General features: G+C 46.4%; 1 protein-coding gene across 1 annotated transcript in view; it reads right to left on the bottom strand.

The window, feature by feature from the left end:
• Positions 1-22,153, bottom strand: part of LOC139396212 (phospholipid-transporting ATPase ABCA3-like) — a gene marked incomplete at its 5' end in the record, with an annotated part of 57,482 nt that overhangs the window by 4,687 nt on the left and 30,642 nt on the right. Inside the window, 14 exons of the mRNA XM_071143348.1 lie at positions 4,060-4,133; positions 6,334-6,530; positions 6,738-6,908; positions 11,326-11,513; positions 11,956-12,150; positions 13,036-13,170; positions 13,493-13,665; positions 14,247-14,405; positions 15,206-15,425; positions 15,689-15,893; positions 17,113-17,386; positions 17,611-17,917; positions 18,146-18,344; positions 21,879-21,977. Of these exons, the coding sequence (XP_070999449.1) occupies positions 4,060-4,133; positions 6,334-6,530; positions 6,738-6,908; positions 11,326-11,513; positions 11,956-12,150; positions 13,036-13,170; positions 13,493-13,665; positions 14,247-14,405; positions 15,206-15,425; positions 15,689-15,893; positions 17,113-17,386; positions 17,611-17,917; positions 18,146-18,344; positions 21,879-21,977 (2,596 nt within the window). The remainder of the gene's footprint in view (positions 1-4,059; positions 4,134-6,333; positions 6,531-6,737; positions 6,909-11,325; positions 11,514-11,955; positions 12,151-13,035; positions 13,171-13,492; positions 13,666-14,246; positions 14,406-15,205; positions 15,426-15,688; positions 15,894-17,112; positions 17,387-17,610; positions 17,918-18,145; positions 18,345-21,878; positions 21,978-22,153) is intronic.

The following is a 22,153-nucleotide window of genomic DNA, read 5'->3' as shown; positions in this document are numbered from 1 at the left end:
GCTATTACAGTCTAGAAGACAGGTTAGGTCTCCACTAGATAGTGCTATTACAGTCTAGAAGACAGGTTAGGTCTCCACTAGATAGTGCTATTACAGTCTAGAAGACAGGTTAGGTCTCCACTAGATAGTGCTATTACAGTCTAGAAGACAGGTTAGGTCTCCACTAGATAGTGCTATTACAGTCTAGAAGACAGGTTAGGTCTCCACTAGATAGTGCTATTACAGTCTAAAAGACAGGTTAGGTCTCCACTAGATAGTGCTATTACAGTCTAAAAGACAGGTTAGGTCTCCACTAGATAGTGCTATTACAGTCTAGAAGACAGGTTAGGTCTCCACTAGATAGTGCTATTACAGTCTAAAAGACAGGTTAGGTCTCCACTAGATAGTGCTATTACAGTCTAGAAGACAGGTTAGGTCTCCACTAGATAGTGCTATTACAGTCTAAAAGACAGGTTAGGTCTCCACTAGATAGTGCTATTACAGTCTAGAAGACAGGTTAGGTCTCCACTAGATAGTGCTATTACAGTCTAGAAGACAGGTTAGGTCTCCACTAGATAGTGCTATTACAGTCTAGAAGACAGGTTAGGTCTCCACTAGATAGTGCTATTACAGTCTAGAAGACAGGTTAGGTCTCCACTAGATAGTGCTATTACAGTCTAGAAGACAGGTTAGGTCTCCACTAGATAGTGCTATTACAGTCTAGAAGACAGGTTAGGTCTCCACTAGATAGTGCTATTACAGTCTAGAAGACAGGTTAGGTCTCCACTAGATAGTGCTATTACAGTCTAGAAGACAGGTTAGGTCTCCACTAGATAGTGCTATTACAGTCTAGAAGACAGGTTAGGTCTCCACTAGATAGTGCTATTACAGTCTAGAAGACAGGTTAGGTCTCCACTAGATAGTGCTATTACAGTCTAGAAGACAGGTTAGGTCTCCACTAGATAGTGCTATTACAGTCTAGAAGACAGGTTAGGTCTCCACTAGATAGTGCTATTACAGTCTAGAAGACAGGTTAGGTCTCCACTAGATAGTGCTATTACAGTCTAGAAGACAGGTTAGGTCTCCACTAGATAGTGCTATTACAGTCTAGAAGACAGGTTAGGTCTCCACTAGATAGTGCTATTACAGTCTAGAAGACAGGTTAGGTCTCCACTAGATAGTGCTATTACAGTCTAGAAGACAGGTTAGGTCTCCACTAGATAGTGCTATTACAGTCTAGAAGACAGGTTAGGTCTCCACTAGATAGTGCTATTACAGTCTAGAAGACAGGTTAGGTCTCCACTAGATAGTGCTATTACAGTCTAAAAGACAGGTTAGGTCTCCACTAGATAGTGCTATTACAGTCTAGAAGACAGGTTAGGTCTCCACTAGATAGTGCTATTACAGTCTAAAAGACAGGTTAGGTCTCCACTAGATAGTGCTATTACAGTCTAAAAGACAGGTTAGGTCTCCACTAGATAGTGCTATTACAGTCTAAAAGACAGGTTAGGTCTCCACTAGATAGTGCTATTACAGTCTAAAAGACAGGTTAGGTCTCCACTAGATAGTGCTATTACAGTCTAGAAGACAGGTTAGGTCTCCACTAGATAGTGCTATTACAGTCTAGAAGACAGGTTAGGTCTCCACTAGATAGTGCTATTACAGTCTAGAAGACAGGTTAGGTCTCCACTAGATAGTGCTATTACAGTCTAGAAGACAGGTTAGGTCTCCACTAGATAGTGCTATTACAGTCTAGAAGACAGGTTAGGTCTCCACTAGATAGTGCTATTACAGTCTAGAAGACAGGTTAGGTCTCCACTAGATAGTGCTATTACAGTCTAGAAGACAGGTTAGGTCTCCACTAGATAGTGCTATTACAGTCTAGAAGACAGGTTAGGTCTCCACTAGATAGTGCTATTACAGTCTAAAAGACAGGTTAGGTCTCCACTAGATAGTGCTATTACAGTCTAAAAGACAGGTTAGGTCTCCACTAGATAGTGCTATTACAGTCTAGAAGACAGGTTAGGTCTCCACTAGATAGTGCTATTACAGTCTAGAAGACAGGTTAGGTCTCCACTAGATAGTGCTATTACAGTCTAGAAGACAGGTTAGGTCTCCACTAGATAGTGCTATTACAGTCTAGAAGACAGGTTAGGTCTCCACTAGATAGTGCTATTACAGTCTAGAAGACAGGTTAGGTCTCCACTAGATAGTGCTATTACAGTCTAGAAGACAGGTTAGGTCTCCACTAGATAGTGCTATTACAGTCTAGAAGACAGGTTAGGTCTCCACTAGATAGTGCTATTACAGTCTAGAAGACAGGTTAGGTCTCCACTAGATAGTGCTATTACAGTCTAAAAGACAGGTTAGGTCTCCACTAGATAGTGCTATTACAGTCTAAAAGACAGGTTAGGTCTCCACTAGATAGTGCTATTACAGTCTAAAAGACAGGTTAGGTCTCCACTAGATAGTGCTATTACAGTCTAGAAGACAGGTTAGGTCTCCACTAGATAGTGCTCTTACAGTCTAAAAGACAGGTTAGGTCTCCACTAGATAGTGCTCTTACAGTCTAGAAGACAGGTTAGGTCTCCACTAGATAGTGCTATTACAGTCTAAAAGACAGGTTAGGTCTCCACTAGATAGTGCTATTACAGTCTAAAAGACAGGTTAGGTCTCCACTAGATAGTGCTATTACAGTCTAAAAGACAGGTTAGGTCTCCACTAGATAGTGCTATTACAGTCTAGAAGACAGGTTAGGTCTCCACTAGATAGTGCTATTACAGTCTAGAAGACAGGTTAGGTCTCCACTAGATAGTGCTATTACAGTCTAGAAGACAGGTTAGGTCTCCACTAGATAGTGCTATTACAGTCTAGAAGACAGGTTAGGTCTCCACTAGATAGTGCTATTACAGTCTAGAAGACAGGTTAGGTCTCCACTAGATAGTGCTATTACAGTCTAAAAGACAGGTTAGGTCTCCACTAGATAGTGCTATTACAGTCTAGAAGACAGGTTAGGTCTCCACTAGATAGTGCTATTACAGTCTAGAAGACAGGTTAGGTCTCCACTAGATAGTGCTATTACAGTCTAAAAGACAGGTTAGGTCTCCACTAGATAGTGCTATTACAGTCTAGAAGACAGGTTAGGTCTCCACTAGATAGTGCTATTACAGTCTAAAAGACAGGTTAGGTCTCCACTAGATAGTGCTATTACAGTCTAAAAGACAGGTTAGGTCTCCACTAGATAGTGCTATTACAGTCTAGAAGACAGGTTAGGTCTCCACTAGATAGTGCTATTACAGTCTAGAAGACAGGTTAGGTCTCCACTAGATAGTGCTATTACAGTCTAGAAGACAGGTTAGGTCTCCACTAGATAGTGCTATTACAGTCTAGAAGACAGGTTAGGTCTCCACTAGATAGTGCTATTACAGTCTAGAAGACAGGTTAGGTCTCCACTAGATAGTGCTATTACAGTCTAAAAGACAGGTTAGGTCTCCACTAGATAGTGCTATTACAGTCTAAAAGACAGGTTAGGTCTCCACTAGATAGTGCTATTACAGTCTAGAAGACAGGTTAGGTCTCCACTAGATAGTGCTATTACAGTCTAGAAGACAGGTTAGGTCTCCACTAGATAGTGCTCTTACAGTCTAGAAGACAGGTTAGGTCTCCACTAGATAGTGCTATTACAGTCTAGAAGACAGGTTAGGTCTCCACTAGATAGTGCTATTACAGTCTAGAAGACAGGTTAGGTCTCCACTAGATAGTGCTATTACAGTCTAGAAGACAGGTTAGGTCTCCACTAGATAGTGCTATTACAGTCTAAAAGACAGGTTAGGTCTCCACTAGATAGTGCTATTACAGTCTAGAAGACAGGTTAGGTCTCCACTAGATAGTGCTATTACAGTCTAGAAGACAGGTTAGGTCTCCACTAGATAGTGCTATTACAGTCTAGAAGACAGGTTAGGTCTCCACTAGATAGTGCTATTACAGTCTAGAAGACAGGTTGGCTGACAGGTTAAGGCCAAGGAGAAGGGTTAGGGAGTGAATAGGGACCGGCTGAGAAAGAGAAAGAGAGATTGTTACCTGTGCCCAGGTAAGAGTCTTGTCAGTTAAGTGGTAGTGTACCATGCCCTGGTGTTCATCTGTTAGTAGACTTCCTGTGGAGAGAAGGAAGTGATGTCATGTTAGACCAACCCCCTAAACCAGGTATTCCCAAACTGGGGTAGGTGTAGCCTCGTTTCACTTCCAAAAATAAAATTAAACCATCTAGTGCTTATCGAAACAAAAACACAATGTCAAATACAGGCAGCCTAGTCAAATAATTAACATCCAATCACATGAACCGTTACTCTCTCGCGGGAAACCCTCTTACGCAGACATTTAGAAACGAAACATGACGAAATGTGAAAAATAAGCCACAGGGTTTTTTTTGAGCTAGAATAGACGACTTTTGCGTAGTAGTACATGTATGAAAGCAACTGATACCATTAATAAGAAGGGGCTAGAAGCGTCTTATATGGTGAGCTACCGAGTGGCTGGACAGGCAAGCCCCAGACTATTGTAGAGGACTTAATTCTTCCTGCTGCCGCGGATATGGCTGGGACAATGCCGGGGGAAAAGGCCAAAAAAAACAGACAATATCTTCATCAAACAACACTGTTTCACGATGCATCAGGAAGACATCCTCTTCTGAAGACCAGGACAACAGGAGATGTGTTTAAAGTACAGGACAGCTTTGTGACATCTAATGGACTTTGGTGGTTAAGATGTGTTGGTATCTGTACTGATGGAGCAAAAGCCATGACAGGGAGACATAGTGGAGTGGTAATGCGTGTGCAAGCAGTTGCTCCCGACGCCACTTGGGTACATTGCAGCATCCACCGAGAGGCTCTTGCTGCCAAGGGAATGCCTGACAGCTTGAAAGACGTTTTGGACACTACAGTGAAAATGGTTAACTTCGAAAAGCAAGTCCCCTGAACTCTCTTGTATTTTCTGCATTATGCAAAGATATGGGCAGCGACCATGTAACGCTTTTACAACATACAGAAGTGCGCTGGTTATCAAGGGGCAAAGTATTGACACTTTTTTAATAGAGAGACGAGCTTAAAGTTTTCTTTACTGACCATAATTTTCACTTGTCTGACCGCTTGCATGATGAAGAGTTTCTCACACGACTGGCCTATCTGGGTGATGTCTTTTCTCACCTGAATGATCTGAATCTAGGATTACAGGGAATCTACGCAACTATATTCAAGGTGCGGGACAAAATTGAGGCTCTGATTAAGAAGTTGGAGCTCTTCTCTGTCTGCATTAACAAGGACAACACACAGGTCTTTCCATTAATGTATGATTTTTTGTTTGCAAATGAACTCAAGCTTACGGACAATGTCAAATGTGATATAGCGAAGCACCTGAGTGAGCTGTGTGCGCAATTACGCAGATACTTTCCTGAAACGGATGACACAACCTGGATTCGTTATCCCTTTAATGCCCTTCCTCCAGTCCACTTACAGATATCTGAACAAGAGAGCCTCATTGAAATTCAAACAAGCGGTTCTGTGAAAATGTCATTTAAACAGAAGCCACTGCCAGATTTCTGGATAGGGCTGCGCTCAGAGTTTCTTGCCTTGGCAAATCGTGCTGTTAAAACACTGATGCCCTTTGCAACCACGTATCCATGTGAGAGTGGCTTCTCGGCCCTCACTAGAATGAAAACTAAATACAGGCACAGACAGTCTACGGAAAATTATTTAAGACTGAGACTCTCTCCAATACAACCAAACATTGCAGAGTTATGTGCATCCTTTCAAGCACACCCTTCTCATTAACCTGTGGTGAGTTATTCACAATTTTTGATGAACAAATAAGTTTTATATGTAAGATGGATAAATAAAGAGCAAAATTATTGATTATTACTATTTGTGCCCTGGTCCTACAACAGCTCTTTGTCACTTCCCACGAGCCGGGTTGTGACAAAAACTCACTCATTCTTATGTTTAGTAAATGTATCGTATGGTGTGTGTGTGGCAGGCTTATTACAATGATGGCAAAAAACAACATTTGAGAGTGTGCTGACCCTGGTGCTAGAGCTGGAGGTTGACTGTTTAAGCGGTATGGGAATATAAAAAGTTTAGGAACCACTGCCCTAAACCATTGACAGTCATACATCTTGGATTATCTTTGAACCAGCCTCAGGGGGTGGGGTGCGTGCACGTGTGTCTGTGTGCATACGTACGCGTGAGTGTTTGTGCATGTCTACGTGTGTGTGTACACTACATGCGCCTGTATAAGTTTGTTTGTGTGTGTGCACCCGTGTATGTTCATGAGTCTGACTCAGAGTGTGTGTGTCTCTCTGACCTGGGAAGGTGCTCTCGATGAAGTCCTTAAAGAGTTGCAGGTCGCTATCCTCCACCTCCTTGTCCACTCGTACTTTAGCCAGTAGTGTGTAGCCGCTGCCAAACTTACTCTTCAGGTGCTGGGGACTGCCCAGACACTTAAACTGACCGTTCACCATCACAGCCAGCCGGGTACACAGGGCCTCGCATTCCTCCATACTACAGCAGAGAGAGAGAAGGGGAAGAAGAGAGGAACAAAAGAGGAGAGGGAGAAAGGTAAACCAAGCACGACAACATCTATTTTATTCTCTGAGTCACTCTGTTCCTTCCTGTGACACAGTAATGACTGTACTGGAAGGTGGAAGATGATGATGATGATGGCGATAAAGAGGATGGTGTGTGTGTGTGTGTGTGTGCTATGCTCACCTGTGAGAGGTGATGATGATGGCCTTTCCAGACTCCCGGGTGCGCGTCACAGCGTCCCACAGCAGTCGCCTAGCAACCGGGTCCATGCCAGTGGACGGCTCGTCCAGGAAGATGACCGGGGGTCCACCAATCAGAGCCACAGCCGCACTCAGCTTCCTCTTATTGCCCCCACTGGAGGGAGAGAGAGTGAAAGGGGGGGGTTACGAAGGGATTTGAGGGAGAAGGGATTGGGGGGCAAGAGGGAGGAAGGAAGGAGGAAAGGCAGTGTGTTTGTACTCAGTAATATCTTGACATTCATGAGCTATGTCTCTAGAGAGAGAAGGAGTACTGTACACTATAGGACAAGATATGTCTCTAGAGAGAGAAGGAGTAGTATGCACTATAGGACAAGATACAGTGGGGCAAAAAAGTATTTAGTCAGCCACCAATTGTGCAAGTTCTCCCACTTAAAAAGATGAGGCCTGTAATTTTCATCATAGGTACACTTCAACTACAGTGCCTTGAGAAAGTATTCGGCCCCCTTGAACTTTGCGACCTTTTGCCACATTTCAGGCTTCAAACATAAAGATATAAAACTGTATTTTTTTGTGAAGAATCAACAAGTGGGACACAATCATGAAGTGGAACGACATTTATTGGATATTTCAAACCTTTTTAACAAATCAAAAACTGAAAAATTGGGCGTGCAAAATTATTCAGCCCCCTTAAGTTAATACTTTGTAGCGCCACCTTTTGCTGCGATTACAGCTGTAAGTCGCTTGGGGTATGTCTCTATCAGTTTTGCACATCGAGAGACTGACATTTTTTCCCATTCCTCCTTGCAAAACAGCTCGAGCTCAGTGAGGTTGGATGGAGAGCATTTGTGAACAGCAGTTTTCAGTTCTTTCCACAGATTCTCGATTGGATTCAGGTCTGGACTTTGACTTGGCCATTCTAACACCTGGATATGTTTATTTTTGAACCATTCCATTGTAGATTTTGCTTTATGTTTTGGATCATTGTCTTGTTGGAAGACAAATCTCCGTCCCAGTCTCAGGTCTTTTGCAGACTCCATCAGGTTTTCTTCCAGAATGGTCCTGTATTTGGCTCCATCCATCTTCCCATCAATTTTAACCATCTTCCCTGTCCCTGCTGAAGAAAAGCAGGCCCAACCATGATGCTGCCACCACCATGTTTGACAGTGGGGATGGTGTGTTCATGGTGATGAGCTGTGTTGCTTTTACGCCAAACATAACGTTTTGCATTGTTGCCAAAAAGTTCAATTTTGGTTTCATCTGACCAGAGCACCTTCTTCCACATGTTTGGTGTGTCTCCCAGGTGGCTTGTGGCAAACTTTAAACGACACTTTTTATGGATATCTTTAAGAAATGGCTTTCTTCTTGCCACTCTTCCATAAAGGCCAGATTTGTGCAATATACAACTGATTGTTGTCCTATGGACAGAGTCTCCCACCTCAGCTGTAGATCTCTGCAGTTCATCCAGAGTGATCATGGGCCTCTTGGCTGCATCTCTGATCAGTCTTCTCCTTGTATGAGCTGAAAGTTTAGAGGGACGGCCAGGTCTTGGTAGATTTGCAGTGGTCTGATACTCCTTCCATTTCAATATTATCGCTTGCACAGTGCTCCTTGGGATGTTTAAAGCTTGGGAAATCTTTTTGTATCCAAATCCGGCTTTAAACTTCTTCACAACAGTATCTCGGACCTGCCTGGTGTGTTCCTTGTTCTTCATGATGCTCTCTGCGCTTTTAACGGACCTCTGAGACTATCACAGTGCAGGTGCATTTATACGGAGACTTGATTACACACAGGTGGATTGTATTTATCATCATTAGTCATTTAGGTCAACATTGGATCATTCAGAGATCCTCACTGAACTTCTGGAGAGAGTTTGCTGCACTGAAAGTAAAGGGGCTGAATAATTTTGCACGCCCAATTTTTCAGTTTTTGATTTGTTAAAAAAGTTTGAAATAGCCAATAAATGTCGTTCCACTTCATGATTGTGTCCCACTTGTTGTTGATTCTTCACAAAAAAATACAGTTTTATATCTTTATGTTTGAAGCCTGAAATGTGGCAAAAGGTCGCAAAGTTCAAGGGGGCCGAATACTTTCGCAAGGCACTGTATGACAGACAAAATGAGAAGAAAAAAAAAATCCAGAAAATCACATTGTTCACACACTGTTGCTGGTATTTTGGCCCATTCCTCCATGCAGATCTCCTCTAGAGCAGTGATGTTTTGGGGCTGTTGCTGGGAAACACGGACTTTCAACTCCCTCCAAAGATTTTCTATGGGGTTGAGATCTGGAGACTGGCTAGGCCACTCCAGGACCTTGAAATGCTTCTTACGAAGCCACTCCTTCATTGCCCGGGTGGTGTGTTTGGGATCATTGTCATGCTGAAAGACCCAGCCACGTTTCATCTTCAATGCCCTTGCTGATGGAAGGAGGTTTTCACTCAAAGTCTCACGATACATGGCCCCATTCATTCTTTCCTTTACACGGATGAGTCGTCCTGGACCCTTTGCAGAAAAACAGCCCCAAAGCATGATGTTTCCACCCCCATGCTTCACAGTAGGTATGGTTGGATGCAACTCGGCATTCTTTGTCCTCCAAACACGACGAGTTGAGTTTTTACCAAAAAGTTATATTTTGGTTTCATCTGACCATATGACATTCTGCCAATCTTCTTCTGGATCATCCAAATGCTCTCTAGCAAACTTCAGACGGGCCTGGACATGTACTGGCTTAAGCAGGGGGACACGTCTGGCACTGCAGGATTTGAGTCCCTGGCGGCGTAGTGTGTTACTGATGGTAGGCTTTGTTACTTTGGTCCTAGCTCTCTGCAGGACATTCACTAGGTCCCCCCGTGTAGTTCTGGGATTTTTGCTCACCGTTCTTGTGATCATTTTGATCCCACGGGGTGAGATCTTGCGTGGAGCCCCAGATCGTGGGAGTTGATTTCTTCAAACCAAGCTGCTTACCTTTTGCAGATTCAGTCTTCCCAGCCTGATGCAGGTCTACAATTTTGTTTCTGGTGTCCTTTGACAGCTCTTTGGTCTTGGCCATAGTGGAGTTTGGAGTGTGACTGTGAGGTTGTGGACAGGTGTCTTTTATACTGATAACAAGTTCAAACAAGTGCCATTAATACAGGTAACGAGTGGAGGACAGAGGAGCCTTTTAAAGAAGAAGTTACAGGTCTGTGAGAGCCAGAAATCTTGCTTGTTTGTAGGTGACCAAATACTTATTTTCCACCATAATTTGCAAATCAATTCATAAAAAATCCTACAATGTGATTCTCTGTGAGAATTCTTTCTAATTTTGTCTGTCATAGTTGAAGTGTACCTATGATGAAAATTACAGGCCTCTCTCATCTTTTTAAGTGGCAGAACTTGCACAATTTGCGGCTGACTAAATACTTTTTTGCCCCACTGTATGTCTCTAGAGAGAGAAGAAGTAGTGTACACTATAGGACAAGATATGTCTCTAGAGAGAGAAGGAGTAGTGTACACTATAGGACAAAATATGTCTCTAGAGAGAGAAGGAGTAGTGTACACTATAGGACAAAATGTGTCTCTAGAGAGAGAAGGAGTAGTGTACACTATAGGACAAAATATGTCTCTAGAGAGAGAAGGAGTAGTGTACACTATAGGACAAAATATGTCTCTAGAGAGAGAAGGAGTAGTGTACACTATAGGACAAGATATGTCTCTAGAGAGAGAAGGAGTAGTGTACACTATAGGACAAAATATGTCTCTAGAGAGAGAAGGAGTAGTGTACACTATAGGACAAGATATGTCTCTAGAGAGAGAAGGAGTAGTATGCACTATAGGACAAGATATGTCTCTAGACAGAAGGAGCACAACAAAAATAGCAAGAAAAGAGCTCTGTGACCCCCACCCCAACACACACTGTCCCCCACTCCCAAACCAACACACACACACACTGTCCCCCACTCCCAAACTAACACACACACACACTGTCCCCCACTCCCAAACCAACACACACTGTCCCCCACTCCCAAACCAACACACACTGTCCCCCACTCCCAAACCAACACACACTGTCCCCCACTCCCAAACCAACACACCCACACACTGTCCCCCACCCCCAAACCAACACACCCACACACTGTCCCCCACCCCCAAACCAACACACCCACACACTGTCCCCCACCCCCAAACCAACACACCCACACACTGTCCCCCACCCCCAAACCAACACACCCACACACTGTCCCCCACCCCCAAACCAACACACCCACACACTGTCCCCCACCCCCAAACCAACACACCCACACACTGTCCCCCACCCCCAAACCAACACACCCACACACTGTCCAACACCCCCAAACCAACACACCAACACACTGTCCCCCACCCCCAAACCAACACACCCACACACTGTCCCCCACCCCCAAACCAACACACCCACACACTGTCCCCCATTCCCAAACCAACACACTACACACACTGTCCCCCATTCCCACACCAAAACACCCACACACTGTCCCCCACCCTCAAACCAACACACACACACTGTTCCCCACCCCCAAACCAACACAAACACACAGCCCCTCCCCCCTCACTGCTTACCTGTAGCTGCGGCACAGTTTGTCAGCATGGGGCTCCAGTAGTAAGGACCGTAGCACGTTCTCCACGCAGCCTGACACGTATTTCTCTGGTATCCCCCGGAGCCTAGCATACATGCTCAGCGTTTCTCTTCCTGTCATGTGATCCAGGACAGCGTCGAACTGCGGGCAATAGCCAATCCGCTGCTGTACCTACGACACACGGGAGAGAGGGTGGTGTCATGCAAGGTGATTTTGTTTCATAGTATATTAGAACTGGTTGGTGTTCAGGAGGCACAAAGCATAAGAAAACAGTCCCTAATTAAGAAGGTCCTATCTGTACGCATTCAATAAGAAATGCTAGTTTTTGTTTTCTGTTGCAAAATACTTTGCTACGGTGTGCCCTAATTAACTTTTAAGTAAGGGCAGCAGGTAGCTTAGAGGTTTGAGTATACCCGAGCCGACAAGGTGAAAAATCTGCCGATGTGCCCTTGAGCAAGGTAGTTAACCTTAATTTGCTCCAGGGATGCCGTACTACTATGGATAACCCTGTCAAACAACACATTTCACTGCACCTATCCTGTGTATGTGACATTAAAAAAAAGTTATATTTAAAAAAAAAAACTGTGAAAATGTTTTCCTCTCTCTCTCCAACCTTCTTGACATCCCTCAGAATGCTGTAGCCGTCAATGTAGGCATCGCCAGAGGTGACAGTCTCGTCCCCGGTGAGCATCTTGAAGGTGGTGGTCTTCCCTGCTCCATTGAAACCCAGCAGGCCAAAACACTCTCCTTTCCCCACTGCTAGAGAGAGTCTGTCTACCGCCAGTACTGTTTCTCCACTGCTGTATACCTGGAGGGGGAGGGAGATCACTGCTGTAGAACTGGAGGGAGGGAGGGAGGGAGGGAGATCACTGCTGTATACCTGGAGGGGGAGGGAGATCACTGCTGTATACCTGGAGGGGGGAGGGAGATCACTGCTGTAGAACTGGAGGGAGGGAGATCACTGCTGTAGAGGGAGGGAGGGAGGTCACTGCTGTAGAGGGAGGGAGGGAGGGAGGGAGGTCACTGCTGTGGAGGGAGGGAGGGAGGGAGGGAGGGAGGGAGGGAGGGAGGGAGGGAGGGAGGGAGGGAGGGAGGGAGGGAGGGAGGGAGGGAGGGAGGGAGGGAGATCACTGCTGTAGAACTGGAGGGAGGGAGGGAGGGAGGGAGGGAGGGAGGGAGGGAGGGAGGGAGGGAGGGAGGGAGGGAGGGAGGGAGGGAGGGAGGGAGGGAGGGAGGGAGGGAGATCACTGCTGTAGAACTGGAGGGAGGGAGGGAGATCACTGCTGTAGAACTGGAGGGAGGGAGGGAGGGAGATCACTGCTGTAGAACTGGAGGGAGGGAGGGAGGGAGGGAGGGAGGGAGGGAGGGAGGGAGGGAGGGAGGGAGGGAGGGAGGGAGATCACTGCTGTAGAACTGGAGGGAGGGAGGGAGATCACTGCTGTAGAACTGGAGGGAGGGAGGGAGGGAGGGAGGGAGGGAGGGAGGGAGGGAGGGAGGGAGGGAGGGAGGGAGGGAGATCACTGCTGTGTGCCTAGAGGGAGGGAGATCACTGCTGTGTGCCTAGAGGGAGGGAGGGAGGGGGGGGAGATCACTGCTGTGTGCCTAGAGAAAGGGAGGGAGGGAGGGAGGGAGGCCCTCACCACTATTGGATGCCTCTGGGAGGGAGACCAGACTAACAGACAGATTGCTGTACCTTGCTGAGGTCCTGCAGAATGAGTGGGCTCCCCACCATAGATTCTACTATGGGCTGACACTCCAGAACCCTCTTCCTCTCCTCCGCTACGTCCCTGTCCTCCGGCAGTAGGGCCGCATCCCCCATCAGAGGCAACTAGGAGACATACTGACTGTCATTATCGATGAGGTCTTTTTATACTATTGGCATAATACAGCTGTAAGAAATTACAGCAGGGCACAGTAATGCTGAATTTTGACATGTACCCAACCACACCAACATTTTACCAGTTTTTCAGAAATCTGAAATTCTTAAAAGAGGAGTATAATTTGCTCTTGACTACAGCCCTATATAAACAAATGGGGCATTAGTTTAATCTCGCTCAGGGCATCAGGTAGGCACATTTTCTGAAAACACCGCCCACCCGGGGCATGAGGTAGCACCCTATAGTCAACTCTCTGGCCCCTCCCCTTCTAACCTGTTTACGTCTGCTGGCGAGGTGGGTGAGGAAGCGGCGGAGGGTTTTGACACACTGCATCTCGATGATGAAGAGGAGGGTGATGAAGACTACACCTTGCAGGGACAGGGCCACCAGGAAACGCCCCACCCCCGGCTCCGACATGGAGAAGTAGTTCTCCTGGTACGTGATGTCTGGAAGAGGGAGGAGCAACAAGACCAGTCAGTGCTACGAAAGGTTAACTAGAAAATAGCATGACAGGCTCTTCATTATCCTCTTTACCATCGTCATAGTCAGAATCATTCTCATCAACATTATTGTGATCATCATCACAATATTACTACCATTACATATCATGTAACACAGTGGCATTGAAACTTTTTCAGCAGAGACCCCTTTATTTTCCCCCAGCATTTCAGGATATCCATTTTATTATTTTTTTATTCTGGCGACCCCACCCTAAATCTAACATCAACCTTAAAATCTGTTAAAAAAAATATATCAACAAACAACCTTTTACTCATTATATTTGTATCTCTATCAAAATTAAGAGAACCAACATATATTTATTAACGCAATAACATTTTCTTTTTCAAATTATCTTTCTCAATAACATTTGTATATTGTCCCATAAAATAATCCTCTACATTTTTGGTCCCCACCCCCCTCCCAAAGAAGCTACGAATACAATAGGTATTCCTACTGAACTATGGACACTGTGATACAGCTACGGCTGCTGTCTCCCTGCTGTAGGAGAACACCGTACACTACTCACTGAAGGCACGGCAGAAGGCCATGGTCACGGGGTTGGGGGTGCAGAAGGTGATGAACTGGTAGTTCTGGTAGAACTGGCTGAAGGACATGCCCAGGCAGTAGTTAGGGAAGAGCAGGAACACCTTGTCCAGGTTACGAGATAGGTCCTGTAGATATAGCTCTGGGAGGGAGAGGAGGGGAAACAGGAGGAGGAGGAGAGAAGGGGAAACAGGAGGAGGAGAGGATGGGAAGGAGAGGAGAGAAGGGGAAACAGGAGAAGGAGAGGAGGGAAAGGAGGAGGAGAGAAGAGAAAACAGGAGGAGGAGGGGATGGGAAGGAGAGGAGAGAAGGGGAAACAGGAGGAGGAGAGGAGGGAAAGGAGGAGAGGAGAGAAGAGAAAACAGGAGGAGGAGGGGATGGGAAGTGGAGGAGAGAAGGGGAAACAGGAGGAGGAGAAGAGGGAAAGGAGGAGAGGAGAGAAGAGAAAACAGGAGGAGGAGGGGATGGGAAGGAGAGGAGAGAAGGGGAAACAGGAGAAGGAGAGGAGGGAAAGGAGGAGGAGAGAAGAGAAAACAGGAGGAGGAGGGGAAATGAGATGAGAGAATCATGGTAAGGGAAATTCATCAAATGTATTTCCACAGCATATTTTGCCTGCCTAATCCCCAGTTCTGAAGCAAATAAGTGCACCAGTGTGCAGTAGGGGGTCGTTCTTTTTCCTAGCAGAGAAACAGGCTCTAAATCGCCAAATCTTAATGATTCCCCATGTAGTTAGAAGTGTAGTCAGAGCTGCCAACAGGTCCAGTGTTCCAGTACACCTGGGCTTTTCACACCTCAGAACCAAACTGGGCCACGTTGTGCTGGATACGCATCCCCACAGTTGCTGGACCATCCTGAAAATATCAGTTTGGTTTGGGTCGGCACGAGTTCGGTTTGGGTCGGCACGATGGTGTGAAATGCTAGTATCCTGGCGCTGGCTCTCACCTGGGATGGTCATGATGGTGACGGTGAGGAAGGTGGCGGTGCCGCTGATGATGTTGAAGATGGTGAGGCGGGTGTAGGCGGTGGCAGCGGTGGAGAACAGGAAGCTGAGCAGGTACATGAGGGGGATGACGGCCCAGCCATATAGCAGCAGGAGTAATAACACATCAACCAGGTGGTTGTCTGCTACGAAGGCCTTGACCCCAAACGCCCGGAACACCACCTGTTGGGAGGGAGTGAAACACTGTTTGGATAGCAGCTAGTTTTCAGTTTTACCCTCCCCACCCACACCATTAACAGACAGTCCTAGCAAAATTCTTGCATCAGAAATTGCTCTTGCTAAGAAACTTATTTTGTTTCTTTTTGACCATTTTCATTGAAAACAATCACAGTCAGGTACTTAATTGTTACCCAGAAATGATTTGATATTAAAATAAAAGAAACAGCTGCATTGGGCCTTTAAGTAAATCCAGATGGTATACTGACCAGCATGAGCATGCAGGGCAGGAAGAAGTTGACCAGGTCCCAGAGCAGTGCAGAGAACCAGAAGTTGGAGAGGTAGACGCCGCTGACCTGCTGTACGTGCTTGGACTTGAGTGAACGCTCTGTGACCAGGAGCAGGGCGAAGGTACTGGACAGGGATGCCATGCCATACATGAGGTTGATGGCGATGGCAAAGCCTGTCTGACCTCTGTGTCGAGGAGGGAAGTAGTGAGAGAGAGGGGGGGGTTACTATTTAGTATTTAAACAGTCCCTAAACTTTCCATTGAATTGAGAGAGAGAGAGAGAGAGAGAGAGAGAACGAGACGGAAGAGAGAGAGAGTGAGTGAGAGAGAGAGAGCGAGCGAGACGGGAGAGAGAGAGCGAGCGAGAGAGAGAGAGAGCGAGAGAGAGCGAGCGAGACGGTATAGAGAGACGAGCGAAGAGAGACGAGCGAGAGAGAGAGAGAGAGCGAGCGAGAGAGAGAGAGAGCGAGCGAAGAGAGAGACGAGTGAGAGGAGGGTAAAACATTTTTTAAAGAGTCAGGAGGAAAATAAAGAAGGGCGTGGAGCTGGGAGGAGTCACAGGAAAGTAAGAAAGAAAAGTAAGGGAGGCAGATTATGAGTGGTGAGGTCGGCAGGCAGAGGGGAGAAGGAGGGAGAGAAAGAGATGGAGTATTATGAAACAATAAATATCCTGATAGCCAGGAGAACATCTTCACCAGACCTCTATCCTCTCATCCTTCTTTCACTCTATCCTTCCTCCCATCAATATACCTTCCCTGACCGAACCACTCCCTCTCCATCCTCTCACCTCTAAAAAACACCTCCTGATGAATGGTGTTGGTCAATATCTCCCCCTCAGACTCTAACTTAACAGCCTCTGTTGCTTCCCCATCGATCCAGCCAGCCATCCAGCAGGGCCGGGAGGTCATTGACTGGATGTGCATCCATCCCAAATGGCACCCTATTCCCTACATAGTGTACTACTTTTGACCAGAGCCCTATGGGCCCTGGTGAAAAGTAGTGCACTCTGTAAGGAATAGGGTGCCATTTGGGAAGTACCCTGGTTTAATTGGGGTTTAGTGGCTGTAACAGATGTGTTGACCGCAGGTGTTTAAAGGATAGGCCAGAATAAGGACCCAAAACAAGGTGGTTGATGGGAAAGTCAACTTCTATCTAACAACAATAAGGAAGTTATGAACTGAGTCAGAGTGTCTCAACTAAACATTCACTCCTCTTCTCAAATGTGTTCAAGATAACACCTGTGTTCCTTCCATACCCTCTTCTCCTTCTCTCCTCTTTTTTCATCAATTTTCCTTTCCTTTCCTATCCCCTCTCCTCTTTTCATAACACCCTCTCCACTTCCATACCACCATCCCTCCCTCCCTCACCTCCTTCCTCTCCATCCCTGCCATACTCCCCACTCACTCTGTCAGCTGACTCTGGGCGCTCTCGGAGACGTTGCGGGGCATGGGCATGTTTCCCGTCATAATCGATGCGTTGGGCCCGGCCAGCATTTTGAACAGGGTGTTGTCCACCATCATCAGGGCTGTAGCGGCCGTGTGGTAGCCCTGGTTATTGAAGTAGGCCGTGACCTCGGCAAACTTCTCCGTGCCGCCTCTGAATGATGCACCCACCACGCAGCGCTCGTTGAATGCCCCACCCTCCTCCTCGGTCTTGGTGAGCACGTACTCCGTGAAGTCTGAGGAGAAGAAGCAGGGGATAGAGTGGATCATTAAAGACAAGCTTTTTCCATGTCTGCATCTCTATGGTCTAAAGCAGCTTCCACCATGGGTGTTTGAGATTCACTACATTGCAGACAACTGCACAGAATCACTGATCTACAAATCACCTTTCATCTCAAATAACTAGTTATTATGTGGTACTGTGATCCTGTGATCTCTTCCAACATGCTGACACGCTTACCCCTAATATTGACGTCCTGGGCTTGCTGGGCGGCCAATTGTGAAGAATACACCTGTGCCAGGGCGATTGCCAGCGGTCCCTTGCCGGGCTCCAGGGCCACGGGCACGGTGGTGGGGCCATAGCGGCCCAGTGCCAGCCTCAGCTGCGGTGAGTCGTGGCGCCCGGGGAAGGTCTTTGCCACCACCAGGGCCAGCACGGTGAACACCAGGGGCACCAGGAACTGGGCCACAATCACCTTCCAGTTCCTCCAGCTATAGAGCGCCCGCTTCAGGAACATGGCATAGAACTGCTGCATGTACAGTCTGGCCTGGAGAGGAGGGTGGGAAGACAGACAGGAGAGAGAGAAGAGCAAGAGATTATTTCCATATCACCCCTGATGTAATACAGTATGTTCCTATATTTTGTAAGCTCCTAAACCTTCCTACTAATAAACCATATTAATGACAGAAAGAGAAGATGTGTACAGGCAACCTTCTATATTGACATTTAGCTCACTTCCTGTCTGAACCCACACACAAAAACTCTCCTCTCTCACCCCGGTGTTGAGCTTGATGTTGGAGCAGTCCTCGGAGATGAGCGTGCCGCTGTCAGTGAAGTCGGTGACGTCCGTCATGCCGCTGTAGCTGCTGGTGTCGTCCATGGTCCAGTCATGGGAGCGTCTCTCGTGTTGGTACTGCAGCGGGGGCAGCTGGATGGCCTGGATGTCCAGGCTAGAATCCACCAGCTTCCCCACTCTGGAAATACACAAGAATGTACAGCTTAGTACAGTAGCAGTGTATCTAACCCAAACCCTGGATGTCCAGGCTAGAGACCAACAACTTCACCACTCTGAGGACTCACATAAGGAAATACAAACATTTAAAAAAGTACACTTCTCTAGACTGACAATACACAGGGACCAATACAACTTAGTGGACTTCTCTAGTCTGACAGTACACAGGGACAAATAGAACTTAGTGGACTTCTCTGGTCTGACAGTACACAGGGACCAATACAACTTAGTGGACTTCTCTAGTCTGACAGTACACAGGGACCAATACAACTTAGTGGACTTCTCTAGTCTGACAGTACACAGGGACCAAAACAACTTAGTGGACTTCTCTAGTCTGACAGTACACAGGGACCAATACAACTTAGTGGACTTCTCTAGTCTGACAGTACACAGGGACAAATAGAACTTAGTGGACTTCTCTAGTCTGACAGTACACAGGGTCCAATACAACTTAGTGGACTTCTCTAGTCTGACAGTACACAGGGACCAATACAACTTAGTGGACTTCTCTAGTCTGACAGTAGACAGGGACCAATACAACTTAGTGGACTTCTCTAGACTGACAATACACAGGGACCAACACAACTTAGTGGACTTCTCTAGTCTGACAGTAGACAGGGATGAACTTACTTATAACAATTTAACTGAGCTTCCCTACTGAACGGAGCTTTATCAGGACAACATAAGGAAATATACCATTTACAGTAGTTAGATACCTAGTATTAGATTATGACAATTCAATTAATCTGTAAATTCAATGAACTATGCTGAGTTTTTCCAGACCATGTGTCCTGACCAGGAAACTTTAGTTCGAGATCCATTGATCCTAATCATGTCAGGTGGTCCGGAGGAACGTAGGAACCTTTCTTTGTACTGTATGACATCTTGACCGTTTTAGACTGTACAAATGTATTTATAGACATGAAACATATTCATTCATAATTGGATGAATCTTTGTGTTCCGGAAGTGGCTTATGGAGAGAGCACTCTGTGTGAATCAGACGGATGTTGAAATCTCTTCACAGAACTCAGGAACACACCCCGGGGTCTATTGTACACCAAACAAAGGAGCTCATCGGAGAGTACTTAATAAGTGGGAGTGTGTTTGTGTTACTGGTGATGGTGAGCATTTTATGTCATTCCAGCCCTGCTAACTCTCTCGTCTTCTCACTCTGAGGGGATGGACAGGAGCTTGGACAACCACAATAGCCAGAACGCCATTTCTGTCCGTTACAAATGAATGATCATTTCAGCCAGCCAATCTCCACTCCCACAACGCCTGACACAGACAGCACTCCCCTCAAAGAGCTACATCTAACAGTTCTATAAGTGATCAACGAGACCCCTATCCAGGGTGTGAAAATGGACTCGGGCCTCTGCTGTAGCTGTATGAAATTGATAATGACCAAGAGACTGCATATGTAGTAAGATGAAAAGAAGCGGAAATGACTTGGCCAAGGTAGGAACAGTCTGAACAGGTGTTAAATTAAGTGGCTTTCAGTATATTTGAACTGAAACTGAAATGACAGGACTAATGTAGATGGTCCACCCCTTCAGAGAGCTGGGTGGGAATAAAGCTGAATGAAATTGGTAATGGAAAGAGGCTGTATGTAATAGCCAGGGTATGTACAGACTGAACACGTGTTAAGATGGTGGCTTTTAGTGGAGTTGAAAATGAACCCTAATGATACGACTAATGTAGATGGTGTTACACCTTTAGCTACAGTACATGTATGTATCAGTGTGTACAGACTGAACACGTGTTAAGATGGTGGCTTTTAGTGGAGTTGAAAATTAAGGACTAATGAGGCTTTTGTATTACGGGGAATGATGGAGACACTCACTGATAGACCCACATTGTGATGTAAAAATAATGACGCCTGAAATGAGATATTTTGGAGGTAATTGCAATATCCTGTTTAGAGCCTTCACAGCCGTGTTCTACTGAAAAAACACGTGTCCACAAGAACACGTGCAAGCAAACAAACTATCCTACCAGACAGTAACACAAAGACATGTATGTATGCTCACCCCCCCCAAAAACACACACTCACACATTAAAATCTGCTTAAAAACACACACACACACAAACAAAGAGGCTTTAAACACAGGCAGAAATAATTGCTCAGATGTAAGCTGAAGACAGCTGGCTGGTTGGTGATGCAGAGTAATTGAGCAGAAGATGAGAACTGGAATAAGTGTGTGTGTGTGTGTGTCAGTGGGGGCTCTTCAGAGGAGGAAGGGGAGGACCATCCTCCTCAGAATTTTTTTTTTTTATAAAAAGTTATCTTTTTAGATAAAACTACACAAAATATATTCACGTCACCAAATCATTGATTAAAACACACTTTTTTGCAGTGTAGGGATAGGGATAGGGATAGGTATAGGGATAGGGATAGGGATAGGGTATAGGTATAGGGATAGGTATAGGGATAGGGATAGGTATAGGGATAGGGATAGGGATAGGTATAGGGATAGGTATAGGGATAGGGATAGGGATAGGGATAGGGTATAGGGAACACGTGAGTATCATGTAGTAAGTAGCCTAAGCCTATCGATATTACACTGAGCTGGTTGAATGGAATATGGAATGGATTCCATGGAATGGAATATGAAAGACAGTTATCCAATATGCTGTAATAGAATTAAGGCCATGCCCATGACACAAATCATCCTCCATCTTAAACGCCATCGACCGCCACAGGTGTGTGTGTGTGTGTATATATATTTGTGTGCGTACACTTAAAAGCCTGCAGGTACATACATACTCATGACAAGTGTTAATATTTATTACAACTGCAGGCTTTAAGGTAGTCTCCCTGGGAGCTGTGGTGAGAGGTCCAGACCTAGCTGCTACTCTCCCTGGGAGCTGTGGTGAGAGGTCCAGACCTAGCTGCTACTCTCCCTGGGAGCTGTGGTGAGAGGTCCAGACCTAGCTGCTACTCTCCCTGGGAGCTGTGGTGAGAGGTCCAGACCTAGCTGCTACTCTCCCTGGGAGCTGTGGTGAGAGGTCCAGACCTAGCTGCTACTCTCCCTGGGAGCTGTGGTGAGAGGTCCAGACCTAGCTGCTACTCTCCCTGGGAGCTGTGGTGAGAGGTCCAGACCTAGCTGCTACTCTCCCTGGGAGCTGTGGTGAGAGGTCCAGACCTAGCTGCTACTCTCCCTGGGAGCTGTGGTGAGAGGTCCAGATCTAGCTGCTACTCTCCCTGGGAGCTGTGGTGAGAGGTCCAGACCTAGCTGTTACTCTCCCTGGGAGCTGTGGTGAGAGGTCCAGGCCTAGCTGCTACTCTCCCTGGGAGCTGGGGTGAGAGGTCCAGGCCTAGCTGCTACTCTCCCTGGGAGCTGTGGTGAGAGGTCCAGACCTAGCTGCTACTCTCCCTGTGAGCTGTGGTGAGAGGTCCAGGCCTAGCTGCTACTCTCCCTGTGAGCTGTGGTGAGAGGTCCAGGCCTAGCTGCTACTCTCCCTGGGAGCTGTGGTGAGTGTGTGATCCCATACCTGAGGAAGACCTCCTCCATGGTGGTGACAGAGGCTCCATAGCTGGCGATGCCCAGCTCCTCTCTGTTCATCTCCAGCTCTGCAAACAGAAGCTCAAACCTGGAGAGGGAAGAACGTTGATCCATCAGAGATCAGTCAGACCCGGGTCTAAAACAGTCTTCTGTCATGGGGATCTACGGTGACATCACAGGCCGTTAAATAACCTCAACAGTCAGTCAATACTCCCTCCAGATAAAACCAACAACTAGGGCAGGGACCAAAATACCACCCTATTC

This window comes from Oncorhynchus clarkii, unplaced genomic scaffold (assembly GCF_045791955.1).
Source record: "Oncorhynchus clarkii lewisi isolate Uvic-CL-2024 unplaced genomic scaffold, UVic_Ocla_1.0 unplaced_contig_518_pilon_pilon, whole genome shotgun sequence".
NCBI classification, from domain to species: Eukaryota; Metazoa; Chordata; class Actinopteri; order Salmoniformes; family Salmonidae; genus Oncorhynchus; species Oncorhynchus clarkii.
The sequence above is the reverse complement of the archived record's forward strand: the minus strand, read 5'-3'. Positions and strand labels throughout refer to the sequence as shown.